The sequence below is a fragment of the Jaculus jaculus genome, chromosome 2 (genome assembly GCF_020740685.1).
Source record: "Jaculus jaculus isolate mJacJac1 chromosome 2, mJacJac1.mat.Y.cur, whole genome shotgun sequence".
In the NCBI taxonomy this organism is placed as follows: domain Eukaryota; kingdom Metazoa; phylum Chordata; class Mammalia; order Rodentia; family Dipodidae; genus Jaculus; species Jaculus jaculus.
Window position 1 is genome coordinate 47232194 of NC_059103.1, and position 19070 is coordinate 47251263.

A 19070-nucleotide genomic window follows, 5' to 3' on the forward strand; every position below is an offset into this window, starting at 1 on the left:
TTATATAATGTATTACATTTATCGATTTGCATATGTTGAGCCATCCCTACATCTCTGGGATAAAGCCTACTTGGTCAGGGTGAATGATCTTTCTGATATATTCTTGTATTCTGTTTGCCAATATTTTATTGAGAATTTTTGCATCTATGTTCATGAGGGAGATTGGTCTGTAATTTTCTTCTTTTGTTGTTGTTCTATATTTGCCTGGTTCTGTATCAGGGTGATGCTGGCTTCGTAGAAGGAGTTTGGTAGGACTCTTTCCTTTTCTTTTTTATGGAAAAGTTTAAGACAGATTGGAGTTAGTTCTTCCATCAAGGTCTGGTAAAATTCACCAGTAAACCCATCTGGGCCTGGGCTGTTTTTAGTTGGGAGAATTTTTTTTATAACTCCTTGGATCTTCATGCTTGTTATAGGTCTATTTAAGTGGGTAATCTTATCTTGATTTAATTTTGGTAGGTCATATAAATCAAGGAAATCATCCATTTCTTTCAGATTTTCAAACTTAGTGGAGTATATGTTCCTAGGATTTTTTGAATTTTCTGGTATCTGTATTGATGGTAACTTTTTCATCTCTAATTTTAGTCTGTGTTTGTGTTTCTTCCTTTTAGTCAGATTTGCTAAGGTCTTATCAATCTTGTTAATCCTTTCAAAAAACAACTCTTTGTTTCATTGATTGGTGTTTTTCTTTTCTTTTCTTTTTTTTTTTTTTTGGTTTCTATTTCATTAATTTTTTGCCCTAACCATTATTTTTTTCTTACTCTCTACAGATTTTCAGTTTGCCTTGTTCTTCTTTTGCAAAGCCTTAAGATGAAGCATTAAGTTGTTTACTTGTGGCCTTTCTAATTTCTCAATATAGACACTGAAAGCTATAAATTTCCCTCTTAGGACTGCTTTCATTGTGTCTAAAAGGTTTTGGTATGTTGTATTCTCATTATCATTTGACTCTATGAATTTTTTGATTTCCTTCTTGATTTCTTCATTGACTCATTCATCAGTTAGTAGGTGAGTTTCTTTGAGGCAGCAATTTGAAGGATCCTGTTTTTTAACCCAGTCTGCAAACCTATGTCTTTTGCTTGGGGCCTTGAGGCTGTTGATATTAAGAGAGATTATTGAAAGGTGTGTATTTATTTTTGCCATTTTTCTTGTTTTGTAGTTCTTCCAGTTTTTCCTTTGCTCTCTTCTATTAACTAGTAATTGAGTAATGGTTTGTTTTTTTCCAGGTTCATTATAGGTGTGCTTTTCTTTCTCTTCAGCATGGAGGATTCTTTCATGTATTTTCTGTAGATCTGGTTTTTCAAATACTCCTTTAGCCTGCTTTTGTTGTGGAATGTCCTTATTTCTCTATTTGAATGGATAGCTTTGCAGGATAAAGTAACCTTGGTTGACAGTTACTGTCTTTCAGAGATAAGAGCAGTTGCTATACAACATAAGGACCTGAGATCAACCCCCAGCACCCATGTAAAAAGCCAGACATGGGCTGGAGAGATAGATGGCTTAGATGTTGAAGTCGCTTGCTTGCAAACCTCACAGCCTGGCTCAATTCCCCAGTAACCATATAAAGACAGATACACAGAGTGGGGCATGTGTTTGGAGTTCATTTGAATCTATAAATTACTTTAGTAATAGAGTCATGTTCCCTGTAAATTCTGTCAATCCATGAGCTCTGAAGGTCTTTTCTTCTAGTGTTCTTAATTTCTTTAGTGTTTTACAGATTTTTTTTTTCTTTTAAGTAGAAACTTTGTATGGATATACCATGTGTTGGTACCATCATTCCCGTCCTTCCTGCCTATATTCCATTGAGGGCCCTTCTCAGTGGGATTGCTGGCATTCACCATGGGATTGTGGGTCAGTTTCCTTTTTTTTTTTTTTTTTTTTTTTTTTGGTTTTTCGAGGTAGGATCTTACTCTAGCCTAGGCTGACCTGGAATTCAGTATGTTGTCTCAGGATGGCCTCAAACTCAGTGATCCTCCTCCCTCTGCCTCCTGAGTACTGGGATTAAAGGCGTGCGACACTATGCCCAGCTCTATGTCTGTATTACATCTATTGACTTGAATATGGTGAACCATCCTTGCATCCCTGGAATGAAACAACTTTGGTCATCGTGAATAATCTTTTCAATGCGTTGCTGGATTTAATTTCTAAGTATCTTATTGACTTTTTCCATTCATGTTCATTAGTGAGGTTGGCATGTAATTTTCTTGTTGTTGTGATCCTAATCTCTTCTGGTATCAAGGTATTATTAGCATTGTAGAATAAGTTTGGTAGCAATTCTTTCCTTTGTTTTGTGGAGTAGTTTGAGGAGCACTGGTGTAAGTCTTTAAAGGCTGGTGGCTCTCAGCCGGGAACCCATCTGGGTGTGGGTGGTTTTAGTTGGGAGACTTCATTGGTGCTTGTTAAGGATCTATTTGAGTTGCCTGCATCCTCTTGATTTAATTTTGCTACATCATAAGTGTCTAGAAATTTTGTCCATTTCTTTTACATGTTTCAACTTACTGGAATATAGCTTTTCATTTCATTTGTATCTGTTGTAATGTTTACCTAATTTATCTGTAATTTTAATTCTTTGGTTCTGTCATTGTTAGTTTGGCTAAGGACCTATCAATTTTGATTATCTTTTCAAAGAACTAACTGTTGGCTTCATTGATTCCTTTTATTTTCATTTCATGAATTTCTAATCTTTATATTTCTTTCTGTCTGATGACTTGGGGTTTGGCTTATTCTTGCTTTTTTAAGATCTTGATGTACATAATTTATTTGAGATTTCTTTAATTTCTTACTGTAGGTATTTATAGCTATCTATCAGATTCCCTCTTAGAATAGCTTTTGTTGTATCCCACAGGTACTGGTATTTTGTGCTTTCATTTTCATTTGAGTCTATGAATCCTTTTCATTGCCTTCCTGATTTCTTCAGAGATCCATTCAATATTGTGATGTTCAATCTTCATGACTTTGTCATTTATGTAGTTTTTCTCTTTTTTGTTCCATTGTGATCAGATAGAATACGCAGTTTTTTAATTATCTTGTTTTTCTTAAGACTTTATATCCTAAAACATAGTGTTTTGGATAATTTCCATGGGCTATTAAGGAAAAATATTATTTGTGGCTTGTAATACTTTATTCTATGCACTCATGGCTTTTTTGAGGCTTCTGAGAAATGCTGTAACTCTGAGGAGTTTTCATTTACAGGTGACATGGTGTGCCCCTCTCTTGCAGCTTTTGGCATTTCCCTTGTTCTGTGTTTAGTGTTTTACTAACATGATGTGAGGATGCTTCTCTTTGGTCTTGTCTGTTTGACATTCTAAATGCCTCGCATGTCTAGATAGCTATCTCTTTCCCTAGATTTGGAAGATTGCTGTGATCTTATTGAATGTATTTATTGAAAATGCCTTTAACTTGTACCTTCCTTTTGTGCTTACAATTTTTTGTTTGTTTCTTTTCAAGGTAGGGTCTCGCTCTAGCCCGGGCTGACCTGGAATTCACATGTAGTCTCAGGGTGGCCTCCAACTCACAGCAATCGTACCTCAGCTTCCCAAATGCTGGGGTTAAAGGTGCACAGCACCATGCCCGACTAATACTTGTAGTTTTTAAGTTTGATCTTTTATTTTTGTGTGTGTGGGCAGGGGGGTGGGGAGTGCTAGAGAATTTAATCAGGGGCCTCTCATGCTAGGCAATGCTGTACTACTAAACTCCATCCCCAGCATCTGGTCTCGAAATGGGATCTACAGAGCTTGCATGTTCTGATCAGACTTTTACTCTTAGTTTTTGACTGGATGTTCTGATTCATCAACTATGTTGTCAAACCATGATAGTCTGTGTTCCATTTGATCTATTGGTAAGGGTTTTTATGGCATTTAAAAAATTTAACTTATTGACCTTTTCTTTCCAAAGTTTACAGTTTGATTTTTTTGATAGTTCTGTTTCTTTATTGAGTTCTTGTTTCATATTTTATATTCTCTTCCTTATTTCATTCAGGAGTTTAATCATGTCTTCTTTGATTGTGCCAAACATTCTTACAATTATTTTTTGCATTTTCAGTGCCATAGGTATCAACTACTGTGGAAATGATCATTTTAAAAAATATTTACTAGAAAGAGAAAGAGGTAGACAGAGTGAGTGAGTATGGGTGTGGCAAGGCCACCTGCCACTGAAAATGAACTACATGTGTCACTTTGTGCATTTCGCTTTATGTGGGTACTGGGGAATTAAAACTCAAGCCATCAGTCTTTGCAAGCAAGCACCTTTAACTGCTGAGCCATTTCTAGCCCAGGAATGATAATTTTTAATGTTTTTTTAAATCTTTTTTATTTATGAGAGAGAGGGAGAGAGCGAGTGAATGAAAGGGTGCGGCAGGGCCTCTAGCCACTGCGAGCAAGCTCCAGATGCATGTGCCACTTTGTACATCTGGCTTACGTGGGTACTGAGGAATCAAATCTGCATCCTTAGGTTTCCCAGGCAAGCACCTTAACCGCTAAGCCAGCACCCAGAGGAGATGTCATGGAATAATAGTGGAAGGAGTTTAGAGTTAGATGAAGTTCAGTTTATTGATGTATACTCAGTAAGCAAAGCTTCTAGGATCAGTGTTGTAACTGGAGGGTTAGAAAAAGCTGTACCTGGCTGTTGGGTTAGATGAAATTTGGACTGCAAGGTAATACCATACCTTCTTTGGAACACTAGAGGAAGGGTTACAAAGGTTTAGGATTACTGAAGTGTTAGAATGGCCTTATCAGATCTGCATATCCATGTTGGGAGGGTTCAGTTGTAGGCCTAGTCAGATGATTTTGTGTGTTTGTTTACAGGCAGGGTCTCAGGAGCCCAAGCTGACCATAGAACTCATTGAGCTCCTGGCTCATCCTGAACTCAGAGATCATCCCCACCCCCAGTGCGAAGACTAAAGGTGTACATCACCATTCCTGGCTATATCAGATGACTTCTCCCAGCTGTCTAAATTCTCTGAATGCCAGCCAATAGGAAACAGTCATTTTTCTTCTTCTTTCATCAGATTCAGAGTCTCAAGATCTATTTCCACCTATTTCATAATCATGCCATCACTGTTATTTAAGTCAGACTTAGTTTTGCTGCTTAGAGAAAGTCAAGGCATGCAGTTTGCTTATGGTAACTCTAGTCTTAGTGCCCCGCCCTCAGTGTATGTGAAGGCTTCAATACTATTGCATAAACCACATCCTTTGAATTATTCTGCTTTTGAGAATTTCTAATGCCAGAACTGAGCCAATAAAAATACACTATGTTATAGATGGAGCCATTGTTAAATCTTCCAAAGAACCAAATTATGTCTCTTAGTGAATTCTTACAGGATTTCATTAAATTTGTTACTTCCCTGCTTTTCAATAATTTTATCAATAATATGCTTTATTAATAGCAGGAGCTCTTCAAAGATCAGGTGGACATCTTTTTCCAAAGACTGATGACTTTCCCAGAGTTACTAATAGAGCATGTTAATTTACACAAAATGCTATATCTTTTCAAAGGATCAAAGTTCCCAAAAAAACAAAAATCATAAAACCAAAGCACAGACTGAGGGCTTACTTACTCATGCAAATAATATATTACCACCTGTGAACTCATCAAAGTCAACTAAGAACACATGGACGCAGGTATATTATAAACATACCATGATCTTTTTATTCCTGATATGATCGACTTGTGTAGGTAGCATCAGGCACTGTGGGGTCATGACATCAAAATAAAAGAGAGACTGATTGAGATGGGGAGGGGATATGATGGAGAGTGGAGTTTCAAAGGGGAAAGTGGAGGAGGAGGGAATCACCATGGGATATTGTTTATAATTATGGAAGTTATCAATAAAAAAAAATAAAAATACATACCACACCTAATAGCTAGACCAACAAAGATTACAGTTCTCTCTCTTTCTCTCTAGTCAGCCTTTTTGAGCCCTGTAGCCTCAATGGTCCTTTTATTACCATGTATAACTCTGTGCCATTGTGTGAAGTATATTGTGTGATCTGAGAGTTTATATTAGCAACAGATTGGAGTAAAAACACTGTAGGAATAGATTTGTCCTTTTCTTAAATCTGTCTCTCTCTCTCTCTTAACATCATGCTTAAATGTATACCAAACTCCTGACTTGGCTCAAAAAAAAAAAAGAAAGAAAGAAGAAAAGAAAGAAAGAAAAAGATTTAAACCAAAGAACCTGTAGCTGTGATTGATTACCAGAGGCCACAGTATCGAGTGATCTCAGGAGTACTTGGGGAATTACAGCCAACAAAATTGGCCTAGCTTGTGAATGTATCGCTATGCAACAAATTCTGGTTTGTGGAAAGACAAAAATATGTTCAAATGGTTTGGGACACTGAAGTTAGGCCACATTCTATCACAAACCTTCAGCATACCTGAGACCAGAAGGTCAGCATGAAGACTTTTACCCAACCTTTCTTCTATGAAAATACTCAGTCTTCCTCTCTCTTACCAGGCCTGAGGTAAGGTCTGTCTTGTTGGCTGCTGTGTTTGCCAGGCTAGCTTTCCCATATGCTTTGGGAGTCACAGGGAAACTGCCCCTTGGACTTTGAAGGTCACCTTCACTGGACACGCTCAGAGTCTCAGCTTTGACCATGCATGCATGCGTGTTCACTGAACACAGTGGTCTCCTCCCTGTGTACCACTTCCTGCCACTTTAGCCACCATGGCCTTGGCCTTCACTAGGGGCATGTTGGTACCTAAAGGCTGGCCTGGGGTTTGGTAGTAGGTGGAATTTCAAGTTGACTTATTTGTGTCTGTCCGAATTACATACCATTCATAGAGTACTATCTTCTTAGACATTGCTTGTGTTCAACACCAGTTTGTTGTTCACAAGAACTTGTCTTCTAGCCCTGCGCCCTTCTCCGAGGTGGGTAGATGACCACTGATCGTAGAGGGGCCTCACTGAGTCTACAAAGGACTTTCACCCTGCATGTTGTGAGAGCAAAAATTCATGGGTTATCAGACAGGCTCGTTGCCACTAACAAAATATGCTCATTTCACTCAGTAAACTGCAGTGCAGGGACTTTGGGAGCTCTCAGATTAAAAACTACAGACAAGGACCCGAAACATTTCATATTTTCCCACAATTTTGAACTTTGGGAGAGGTGTTCCGCTGTCTTCATGCTAATGATTCCCAGTAATTTCATTGTGGTTTGAGAAAATATTTTGTACAATTTCCATGAAAACTTGTTATAAAGTTTATTTTATGATCCCAGAATGTGGTCTGTATTGTTGAATGTCCCCTCAAAACTTGCTAAATATGTGTTCTGCTATTGTTGAAGTGAATATTCTGTAACTGTAAATGTTAGGTTGGTTGATAAGATTGTTTACATATTTTTTGAGACAGGGACTTGCTATGTAGCCCAGGCTAGCTACAAACTCACAGCAGTCTCCTTCCTCAGTACCCCTGTGGTGTGCCCCCACAACTGTCTAGTGATGCGTAGTTCAGATATGTCCTTAGTGATTTTTGGCCTTCTAGATCTACTAATGCATAGCAAAGGAGATCTTGACTTCTAGATTTGTCTTTCACTAAGAGATGACTAGTGCCTGCTACTGGATAAGAGTTTTCCTTTTTGGGTCTTAGAATTGTTATAAAGGACAATGTGGCAATGATGATAGCTATAATTGTGCTAAATTCCTTAATTTTTATACCTTAAAAGGGAGAGTTGTGTCTCAAAGATGCTTTTACGAAGTGATGGAGAGGATTGAAATTTTGTGTTTGTTTTTGTTGGGAAAGGGATAGATATGTGAGGAAGACAAGAATATTTGGTACCTGGAAGCTTTAAAGAATCTTTTTTAAAAACTCTTATGAAGGCTGAAGAGATGGGTCAATGGCTAAAGTGCTTGCCTGCAAAGCCTGACAACCCAGGTTTGATTCCCCTGTACTCACATAAAGCCAAATACACAAAGTGACACATGCAGTTGGAGTTGGTTTTCCGTGGCTAAAGGCCCTGGTGTGCCCTTCTCCCCCCCACCCTCTCTCTTTTTTTCAGGGTAGGATCTTGCTCTAGCTGAGGCTGACTTGGAATTCACTATGTAATCTTGGCCTGGCCTTGAACTCACAGCGATCCTCCTAGCTATGCCTCACACACCTTTAATCTCAACACCCCAGAGGCAGAGGTGGGAGGATCACTGAGTTCAAGGCCAGCATGGTACTATAGAACGGGCTACAGCTGAGACCCTATCTTGAAAAGAAACAAGATTAAAGGAAAAACAAAGCCTCTGGGGCTTAGAACGTCTGTATTGTGCTGATCTGGGCTTCATAGATAAAACTCTTGCTGGGAAGTGTGAAGACTGGAGTTTGGATGGCAAACCCCACATAAAGCCAAACTACAGCGCTAGCGTCTGTATTCTAGAATGCCAGGGCAAGAAGGGAGGCAGACATAGGAGAACCCCCAGAAACTCAGTCCAGCTAGCCTGGTTGATACAATAGTGAGTAGTGGGAGAGTGCCTCAGAGAAGACGGAAGGTGGTACCTATATCTGAAGCTGTCCTCTGGCCTCCATGTGTGTGCCATGGCATCATGCCCATCCTTATTCATACACATCAGTATACACATGAGAGAGAATATGAATGAATGAACGTGAACCCATGCATGCTGGCACCATGGCTGCCAATAGCGGTGCTGGGGACAGGCCGCACAGAGGACACCCAATATAAACAGGGGTTAGAAATTCCTAGTAAAGTGTTTGAAAGGAGCTTATTGTGAAAAGTGAAACTAACCCTTCCACTTGATGAACATCAGGCAGCATTCCAACTGAGCTCTTCTTGAGTCATCAGGTGTCCCCCCAGCATTATATGAATTTATAGGCACAACTTGTTGGATAATACACCAAGACTTTACTCAGTCAGCTCTCAGAACAACACGTGAAAAAGTCTGTTATTATAAAGAATAAAGGCAGTCACTTTTCTCTGTCTTTATAGTTCTTTTCCATTAAGTTGTTCATGTTATTTTATCCCTGCAACTTTTGTTTGGTTGTAGCAGCTGCCTTCTCATTGTTGAAACAAAACTTGACCAGAAGCAGCTTATGAGGGAGGAAAGTGTTTACTTCAGAATTACAAGTTCAAAGGGAAACTTTATCAGGGCAGAGAAAGCAACCAGGTTGGAGCATAAAACGTCCACAATAGAGAAGCAGCAAGAGCAAGTTGCCTCTGAACACACAGAGACTGACTGGGCTCCTCCACTTCAAGGTCCACCCCAGTGACATACTTAACAGGCTCCACCTCCTGAAGGTTCCACCAGCTGGGGACTAAGTAGGAAGCTTACTCACAAACACCTGAGACTATGGGGGACATTACATTCAAACCACCACACTGGCCTGCTTCAAATTCTTACTTGTCATTGACTTTGCTCTAGCATCACTTTTGAAGGGTTCCCTGAAGCCTATTTATGTTGTAGAATTTGCAGTTTGATTTAGCAGATGATTTTCATGATGGTGTTGGATTATCTGTGAGAAAGTGATAGGAGCCAATGTTAATTATTAATTGAAAAGGTAAAGTCAGGATTAATCTGCTAGCTAGAAAATTCATTAATGAAAGCTTTTGCTTTCTCATGCAACCATGTCTGAATTTACCTGGGTATGATTCAAGTCTTACTAACTCTTATTTAATTAGTATGGAGTTTAAAATACAAAGAACTTCTGTTCTCAACATGTTAGAGATTTAGGTAACTGGTATACTTTGAGGTGGAGGAGTGTCCACTAATGGCTCCGTAATTTACAGCTACCACTGGGAAACCTGGGTTTAGACAAGATAAGTGATTTATTCAAAAATAATACTGTTAACTAAGTTCTGTTTTATTCCAAAGTTTATGTTCTTTTAAAATTGCATTTTCCTAGCTTTTAGAGAGGCAGGTGTTAATAACTTGCATCTGTTTTGTTTTGAGGCCGGATCTCCTAATGCAGCCCAGGCTGGCTTCCAATTCACAACCCGCCTATCTACCAAGGATCTTGTCGTTTTAAATTCCTCAACGATGTCAAGTCAAATAATGTCACATCACTGTACATTTTTATCCTTCTTATTGATACGGTGTAGGGCGTAGGGGGGATGGTAAAATACAGGCTATCTGTTTATCACTAACCAATAACATTGTGATTCACAAGTTTATGTAACATAATCTAAAGGCATTGTAAGATGTACTGATACCAACTACTCATTAGTTCTTAATACTTGTGATAATAACTAACTTACTTTCAGAACACCTCATATGAGAAAGTTGGTGTGATTCCTTGTCCTTGTAAAGTAGTCTTTATTTTACTAGTTGACTTGACCTTGGAGTCTAAAAGGAAAATACATGGAATTATGTCCTCAAGGTATCTGGACCCAGATCTATGGTCTACTTTCTGTTTATGACAGGAGAGTCCCTACAAATATATCTTTTCCAGTAATCGGATAACCCATATATCACCCTCTGTGCTATCTGTTAGGCAGGCTGCTTATATTTTATGAGATTTTAAAATCATAGTGTCTTTTAACTGTGCACGTTAGCATAAATTCCTGTGGATTAGGTAGCAGTGTATCTACCTTTTTGCTTCCCAGTGGTTAATTATTATTTTTTTTTATTTTATTTTTATTAATTTATTTGACAGAGTCAGAGACAGAGAGATTGGGTATACTAGGGCCTCCAGCCACTACAAATGAACTCCACTGTTCATCTTTTGCATCTGCCTTACATGGGTCCTGGGGAATCAAACCTGGGTCCTTTGGCTTTGCAGGCAAATGCTGTAGCCGCTAAGCAATCTCTCCAGCCCCATGATTAGTTTTTAAGTAGAGTGGTTTAAAATGGAAATTTAAAATGGTTTATAATTACCAATTTTCTTACATCTACTCTTTGTAGAAGCTGAGGTCCATCACCATCCTCCAGAATGCAATGGAATATACCACGGACTATGCGGCTGGCACACAGGACACTCTTGGAGCCACAGAAAGCTGGTCTCTTTGGACACCATCACAGCCTGAAAGGACTGTTACTTTTGCATAATGGTGAATACAGAATGGCTTGGGCACAGCACCCTCAAAAGAAGTGGCTACATTTACCTGTTGCTCAGTGCCTTGCAAATGAAAGAAAGTCATTGGATGCTTATCCAGGGAACCTCCGCCACAAGCAATGCAAGCAGGAAATTTTATCCAGGAGGGTTTTATCATCCAGTGCTGCGTCCCAAGGAACTGCCCCTGACAAAAAGGAAGAGCCGGATCCTTTACAAGACAAATCTATTAGTCTTTATCAACGGTTTAAGAAAACACTTAGACAATATGGAAAAGTCTTAATCCCTGTGCATATAGTGACTTCTGGTATTTGGTTTGGAACATTTTACTATGCAGCTTTAAAGTAAGTTTGGGACTAGTTACCTGCCTTTCCATGTTTTATGACAACATTAGTCTTGATTATGGTAAGGTAGCCTTAGTTTGTTTTTAATGCATTAGTGTCTTTCATTGATAGAGGAAAACTATTTGTATCTGTTTTTCACATTTGATCCAGAATAACATTTACTTGTGGGTACAGCTGAGTCTTTGTGCCATGTGAGTAGGTAGTGCAACCCTCCCCATCTATGACGGGAACCTGTTTAGGTAAGGGGAAAGAAAACTAACTCAGCTGTGAGGGGTGGAGCTTGAAGTGGACCTCGATATGTTTGTGTGGACGTGGAGCCAGCACCGTATTTCTGCTGCCTGAGTCGGGTAGCCCAGAAGTAATGTGCCACAATTCAGAACTTACCAGTACCATGAGCTCTGGACTTACATGTTTCTTAGAATGGTGATAAATTTAAAGGGGTACCTGTGTTGCTGGATGTGTAGTGTATGGGAAATTCATACGCTCTCTTTGCCAAAGCCTGGCTACTCCCTGTTATAAGCAGACTTAGACATTGTGAGTATTTCCTTTGGTAAATATCATGGTAAGAGACCTTCTGTTCTGGTCAGAAGTGGGTCTGGTGGCCTAGCCTCCCAGTACTGGAGACTGTAAAATTTCTATGTGTATCTTTTTTGTTATAGCTCCTGCCTTTTAAGGTAAGTCATATTTATCACCCTGCCCAAGAACAGAAATACCAGCTGTTCTGCCTTGGTGGCCGTGTGCCTGGGCCTAAGCATGGGGCACTGCTTGGGCATCTTTCCCACCTTGTTAACTCCCCCAGCGAGTTTACAATTACATTTGCAAAGCTCACCAGTTTTTAATGTTTGATTATATTTAGTGGCTTGACTTTAAGGTGTTACAGTCTCTGTTCTGGGGAGCACATGCTGAAGTTTCCAGGTTCTTGTGTCCCAGGACAAGGAATTGGACCATAGACACACAGGAAGGTAATTAATTGAAATACACAGTTTGTTAAGAAAGAGAAAGGTATATCTGAGAATGGAAGCAGGCCAGTGAACTAGAAGAAGACACACATGCAAAGGTCCAGGCTGCAAGTGTCATGGCCCTTTATAGTTCATTTACATAGCGCATGCCTCTCCTGCATTCCTGTATCATGACTGTTCTCACACATGCTTGTTAGTTGTATCCAGCATTGGGAAGGATTCTAGTCATCTGACTACCATTACCTCTTTCCATATATTGATCTTCACATCACCCTCTCTGACTTTGTGTTCTCCTGCCACAACTCCCCTTAAGAGCTGTGGCTACAGAAATCTTCTGGGGAACACAAAGGTAACTAGCTCCATACTGACGAGTTGGAGAGAAGGCTCTGGATTTCCTGTAGTGCACATTGGTTGGACTCCTCATACCGTAAGGAGTTGAGATTGAAATTGTCATCTATCCTGGAAGACACAGATTTTACAAGATTAAAACTCTCAAATCAAAGCAAGAGTAACATGATGGCCACATTGGACCCAGGGGAGCCATTCTTGTGTACCTTCCTCCTAGGGCTCTGGTCCCTGTACTGTGCAAAAAGACATACACTGATGGTTATATATTGAGAATGTAGCGAAATACTAAAGAACAATTGTTAGAAAGTATTCAAAGATGGAAGGTATCATTCCCAGTCATTTTATTCTTGGCTGTACTTTTCTTATGAGTATTTTATTACCCATCTAAGTGGCCAAAAATGAAACATTTTTCCTGTTTTTGTTTTCTTGTTAAGGTCAGTTGGAGCTTCTTGGGCGTTTCTCTTGGGGACTTAGGAGGGGACCTGTGGCTTCTTTAGTTTCTTCTACCACGTGTGCCATCAGCTGGGATGGATCAAAGTGTTGCAGGACTTTTTAATTCCCTTGGAAGCACTGAGGACATTTTCCTATGTAATGATCCTCCTCTTACAGAATGTAGTTCACGGTCCAACCTCTGGTCAAAGCTGCAGGACCCTTTCAGGAATGTCCTATTGTCTCTTGGAGCTGGTTGACCTAGGGGCAGGAACCAAAATAACTGGCTATCCTTTTAGCCCCTCTGTCCTCATTGGGATTGTTAAACACCCACCCAGACTTGAGGAAAGTTTGAGCATGGAGCACATCTGGTTGCTTTTTGTCTCTTACAATCAGATCTAGCTGGAAGGTGGATCACAGCTTAAAGTACATGGTGTTGATGACTTTTTTAAACATTTCACATAAGTTGCTTGGTGACACAATCAGGTTAACCTTTCTCTTAAGGCTTTAGGATCAGATTTGTCCCAGTTATGGAGAATACATCTGAGAGACAAATCACTCTCAAAGGGGATTGAGGATTAGGAGCCTGGGACTCAAGACTTAGTTGAGTCAACTGGAATTCCAGGTCCCTGTGAGTCAGTAGTAGCATGCACTGCTTCATTCTGGCATTACTTTGATTGGAGAGAACCAAGGCCCAGAAATTTACTGGGAATTGGGATAGCATGCTTAACCCAATTCCAGAGCTGCCTTAATCAGCAGGAACTAAGTTTCCTAACTGGTAGGATCAGGACCCACAAGTTGTCTTAATTGGTAGGCATATTAACTCTGTAACTTTTCTATTTCTTTGTTTTAGTTGATGCTTTTGCTGTCTTTTTTCTTTTTCTTTTTCTTTTTTTTTTTTTTTTTTTAATGGGTGCATCAGGGCCTTTAGACTCTTCAAACACACTCCAGACGAATGCACCACCTTATGCATCTGGCTTACATGGGCACTGGGAATCAAACCTGGGTCCTTTGACTTGCCTGCAAGAGCCTTAACCACTAAGCCATCTCCAGCTCTTGCTGTCTCTTTTATTTATTTTTTTTTTTATTTTTATTTTTTTTTATTTATTTGAGAGTGACAGACACAGAGAGAAAGACAGATAGAGGGAGAGAGAGAGAATGGGCGCACCAGGGCTTCCAGCCTCTGCAAACAAACTCCAGATGCGTGCGCCCCCTTGTGCATCTGGCTAACGTGGGACCTGGGGAACCGAGCCTCGAACCGGGGTCCTTAGGCTTCACAGGCAAGCACTTAACTGCTAAGCCATCTCTCCAGCCCTTGCTGTCTCTGTTAAAAACAAAATTTAGAAAGCATTTTTTCTAATAAAGCAACTTTATATTTAACAGTCCTAAAAACAACTTTTTAACCAACAAATTTGAATCAATCGATTTGTTAAAAGTTTAAGTCTTATTTTAACAAATATTCAGAAACTATTTTTGTTCAAAAGCATTTGGGTTTTTATTGGGGCTCTCTAAGGCAGCCACATCAGGATAAAGTCCTGGCATCCTGTTTGGACTTTTTTCTTCTTCTTTTAATAGAGTGACCTGCATAACTCTGTAGGTAAGCATATGAGTTGCTGCAGGAAGCTGAAAGCAGAGGTATTGTTTCAATCAAGTTTCCCAGTATGTGAGGCTGTACCCAGGAGCAGGATCTATCATGTCCTCAGAGCGAACTCTTAGATCACTTATATAAGCAAGCCTGAGTCATTGATTAATGAAGTAGCATAATAAGTCTCTTTAATTACATATATATTTTGTCCTCTGAAAAATTTGTCCTTTGAAAATTTTGGTTGTGATATGAATTAAAAAGAATTTGAGGGCTGGAGAGATGTCTCAGTGGTTAAAGGGTTTTCTTGCAAACCTGGCAGTCTAGGTTCAAATCCCCAGTACCCACGTAAAGCCAGATGCACAAAGTGGCCCATGCATCTGGAGTTCATTTGCAAGGGCAAGAGGCCCTGGCATGCCCATACTCTCCCTGTCTGCTGGTCTCTTTTTCTCAGTCTCTCTCTGTCTCAAATGCATAAATAAAGATAAAAATTAAAAAAAAAAAACATAGACTAACTGAAGAGTTTTAATTTATGTGACCATTGTAACCCATTTAGTGCCATGTAAACAAAATGAAAAACCTAAGTGTATGTAGACAGCCCAGGCACACTCATGCATAGAGATGGCTTGTGTAAAACAAAGATTTTAGAGCTCTCATTTAGTTCTATCTCTAGTCAGTTTTAAAGTTGGACTGTCTTGACTTTTTATAGCCACATTAAACTCTAATCTAAAGTCTACTTTCAAAGACTCGATACTTAATGACAGTAAAGTAGTAGACTTAGATCTTATAGACCCAGAGTCTAGCCTGGTCACTGATGAGGTTTTAGGCAGGCTGATCAGGCACCCACAGCTTGGTTTTTAAAAGTACTGTTAAGTTTAACTTGATCAGACAAGATAGGAAGTTTGAAAAATCTCTTTTGAACAGAGAAGACCAAAGGTCAACAGGCAATCATCTTGAGCCCTTAATATCACAACTATAAGTTAAAATTCATTTTAAAAATGTAAGAAAAGGTGCTGGAGAGATGGCTTAGCAGCTAAGGCACTTGCCTGCAAAGTCTAAGGATCCAGGTTCAATTCCCCAGTACCCACCTAAGCCAGATATACAAGGTGGTGCATACATCTGGAATTATTTGCCTGGCATGCCCATTCTCCCTCCCTCCCTCTCTTTCTCTCCCTCTCCCTCTCTCCTTTAAAATATTAAGTAAATGTTTTTAATGTATTTAAGTAGTATTTTTGCAAGATTTAATAATGTAGGCAATTACATCGAGAGTAAGCTTACCCAGATTTTCAGTGTTAGTGCTTGTTAGGATTGTATCTCCTTCAATTTTTATTGTCAGAAAGAAATTTAACATAATTATCTTTGACAAACCAACATATATACATATAATTTTACATGTATTACAGTCTTAATAGAAACCTTACATTTAACACTTGTATATTAAAACTATTCCCCAAAAAGAAATCCATAGTAATTAATCTAATAAAAGGACTTTAATATACCTTACTTAGAGGCATTTAGATTAACATAGCATTTTATATCCTATTATTTATTGTTACTCATGACTATTAAAGATTATATGGGCTAGGTTTTGTGGCATACACCGTTAATCCCAGCACAGGGGAGGCTGAGGTAGGAGGATCATTGTTGTAGTCAGTTTCACATTACTGGGATGAACTTCCAAACCAGGCACAGTTTATGTGAGGAAAGGATTTATTGAAGCTTACAGATCCAGGGGAAGCTCTATAATGGTAGAAGAAGCTGGTCCCCTTTCACAGGCCCACACAGAGAGAAAAACCACCAGCAGCACCACAAAGCAAGCAACCAATAACAAAACGCCACCAGTGAAACAGCAGCAGAACTCAAACTGCTCTCTCTGCACACCTTAGGCTGAAATTCCAGATCCACCCCCAGGAATACCTCAGGGCTGGACCCTAGGACCTGTCCACAGTGATACCTCTTCCAGCCAAGCAGCTGGAAATCCAAGAAGCTATAATGAAACTGAATCTGGGAACATCCGTTCAAACTGCCATAATTGCCATGAGTTCAAGGCTGGCCTGGAGCTGAGTGAGTTCCAGGTTAGCCTGGGCTAGAGTGAGTCGTCCCCCCCCGCCAAAAAAAAAAAAAATAGAAAAGATAGGAAGGGAAGGAGAGAGGAGGGAAGGAAGGAAAATTTTTTTTCTAGAATCTGTTTTGGAAGGAAACCATTACCAAATTATATGTATCCAGTATTAAATTTCTTAGTTCACTGAAACTTTTATGACCCCAATAAGTGTTGCTTGATATAAGTAAGTAGAATTTTAAGATTTTATGAATCATTTAATAGACCCAAAAATACAATTTTAGTAGGTTTTAAGAAGTTGAGTACTTAAGTTTACAGGGTATGTGTGCTTATTAGTCCTTTTAATATATCCCCATCCCCAACTTGCATTCACACACATTTGCACATTTTAAGTTGGCATGCCAGGAAATTTTAAAAATAAGAGTAAAAAGAACATGTCACCATGCAATAAAAGTTAATGGAAAAAATGAAGTGGCCCCCAAGTTCTGTTATTGTTATTTGGCCACCCTAACAGGCTAGGCTTGCCCTCCCTTTTAATATGGTATTTAATTTATTTATTTATTTGATGGAGAGAGAGAATGGGCACACCAGGGCCTCCAGCCACTGCAAATGAACTTCAGATGTGTGCACCCCCTTATGCATCTTACTAACGTGGTTCCTGAGGAATCAGACCTGGCTCCTTTGGCTTTGCAGGCAAACACCTTAACCGCTAAGCCATCCCTCCAGCCATATAGTATTTTATATGTCTTCTTTCACTGCAGTTTCTTTATTTCTTTTTTTTATTTTTTATTGACAACCTCCATGCATATAACACAAACTGTGATCATAATCCCCTCCTGTGTCCTGTCCGCTACTCTCCACAGAATCCCTTCTTTCCAAGGAGTCCCTGTTGTTTTTGCATCTGGATATACTTGGATACTGGGGAATCGAATCTGCACAAGCATGTTGTACAAGCAAGCACCTTTAACCTTTGAGCCATCTCTTCAGCTTCATTCATGATCTATTCTGTTGTCATCATTTTTTTTTTCCATTTCGTTGTACAAATCTTGTGTGGGTGGCATCAGCCTCTATTCCCCAATGTCACATGTGTCCTTTCACTCTTCCCTCCCCATTCTTCCAGCTCAACTCTTTTTTTTTTTAAGTATATACTTTATATGGACATACCATGTGTTGTTTCCATCATCCTCCTCCTCCCTGTTCCCATTCCCCTGAGGGTCCTCCTCAGTGGGATTGCTGGTGTTCCCCATGGGGATATGGGTTGTGAACTGTGAGAGTAACAGCAGTTATTGTGGTGGGGTGCCTCTGAATATGCCCACCCACCCCGTGGCTCTTACAGCCTTTCCTCTCCCTCTGTGCAAAATCCCTGAGTTCAACTCAGGTCTTTATTCTCACTTTGGCTACAATTCTACCTTTGCTAATGGGTTCTACTCTCATTTACCCCCACACATTAAGCATACCTACAGATACTGCCAGCTAAGACCCTCATATCAGAGAGAATATGTAATTTTGGCTTTTCTGAGTTTAGGATACTTCACTTACTATAATTCTTCCCAGGCCCATCCATTTTCCTGCAAATTTCATCATTTTTCCATGCTGCTGAATAGAACTCTATTATGTATATTACCACATTTTCATTATCCATTCATCTAGTTATTGTAAACGGCAGCAATAAACATGGACAAGTATCTTGGTAGTAGAGTGTGGATTCCTTAGGATCCTAGGAGTGGTGTAGCTGGGTAGTATGGAAGAACTCTTTCTAGCTCTCTGAGATTCCTTCGTGCTGTTCTAGTTTGCATTCCCACCAACAGTGAGGAAGAGTTCCAAGAGCCAGAGATGCAGTAGAGGGCTGAGGGACATTAGCCTACCCCTGCGAGGGTACATCAAGCCAGACACTGCTTGCTCTACCTATCGGAAAACAAGCGATTCTACACCTAAGGAAACAGTCACCGCAGTCCAAATCCAGCAACTGCAAAAGTACCCCTGTCACAAAAGACACACTTTGTACCTGGTGCTGGAAGTCACAGCTAAGGAGGAAGAGACTGAAAAGAGGAAAAAGGGAGTGTATTTAGAACTCTCTTAAGTTACAGGTTTTACATTTATACATTTTAATTATATACTGTTGTGTATGCTAAATTTTAAAAAATTTAATTTAAAATTTTTTTTCTTTATTTGAGAGAGAGAAAGAGAAAGAAGATAGAAAAAGAGAAAATGGGTGCACCAGGGTTTCTAACCACCGCAGACAAACTCCAGATGCTTGCACTACCTTGTGCATCTGGCTTTATGAGGGTACTGGGAAATGGAACCTGGTTCCTTTGGCTTTGTAGGCAAGTGCCTTAATTGCTAAGCCATCTCTCCAGCCCTTCAATTTCTT

The 19070-nt window shown here is 39.6% G+C and overlaps 1 protein-coding gene across 1 annotated transcript in view; it reads left to right on the forward strand.

Moving 5' to 3' along the window:
* Fam210a (family with sequence similarity 210 member A) overlaps window positions 1-19070 on the forward strand; it is a 30830-nt gene that overhangs the window by 5075 nt on the left and 6685 nt on the right. Inside the window, exon 2 of the mRNA XM_045144580.1 lies at window positions 10831-11322. Within this exon, the coding sequence (XP_045000515.1) occupies window positions 10859-11322 (464 nt within the window). The 5' untranslated portion in view covers window positions 10831-10858. The remainder of the gene's footprint in view (window positions 1-10830; window positions 11323-19070) is intronic.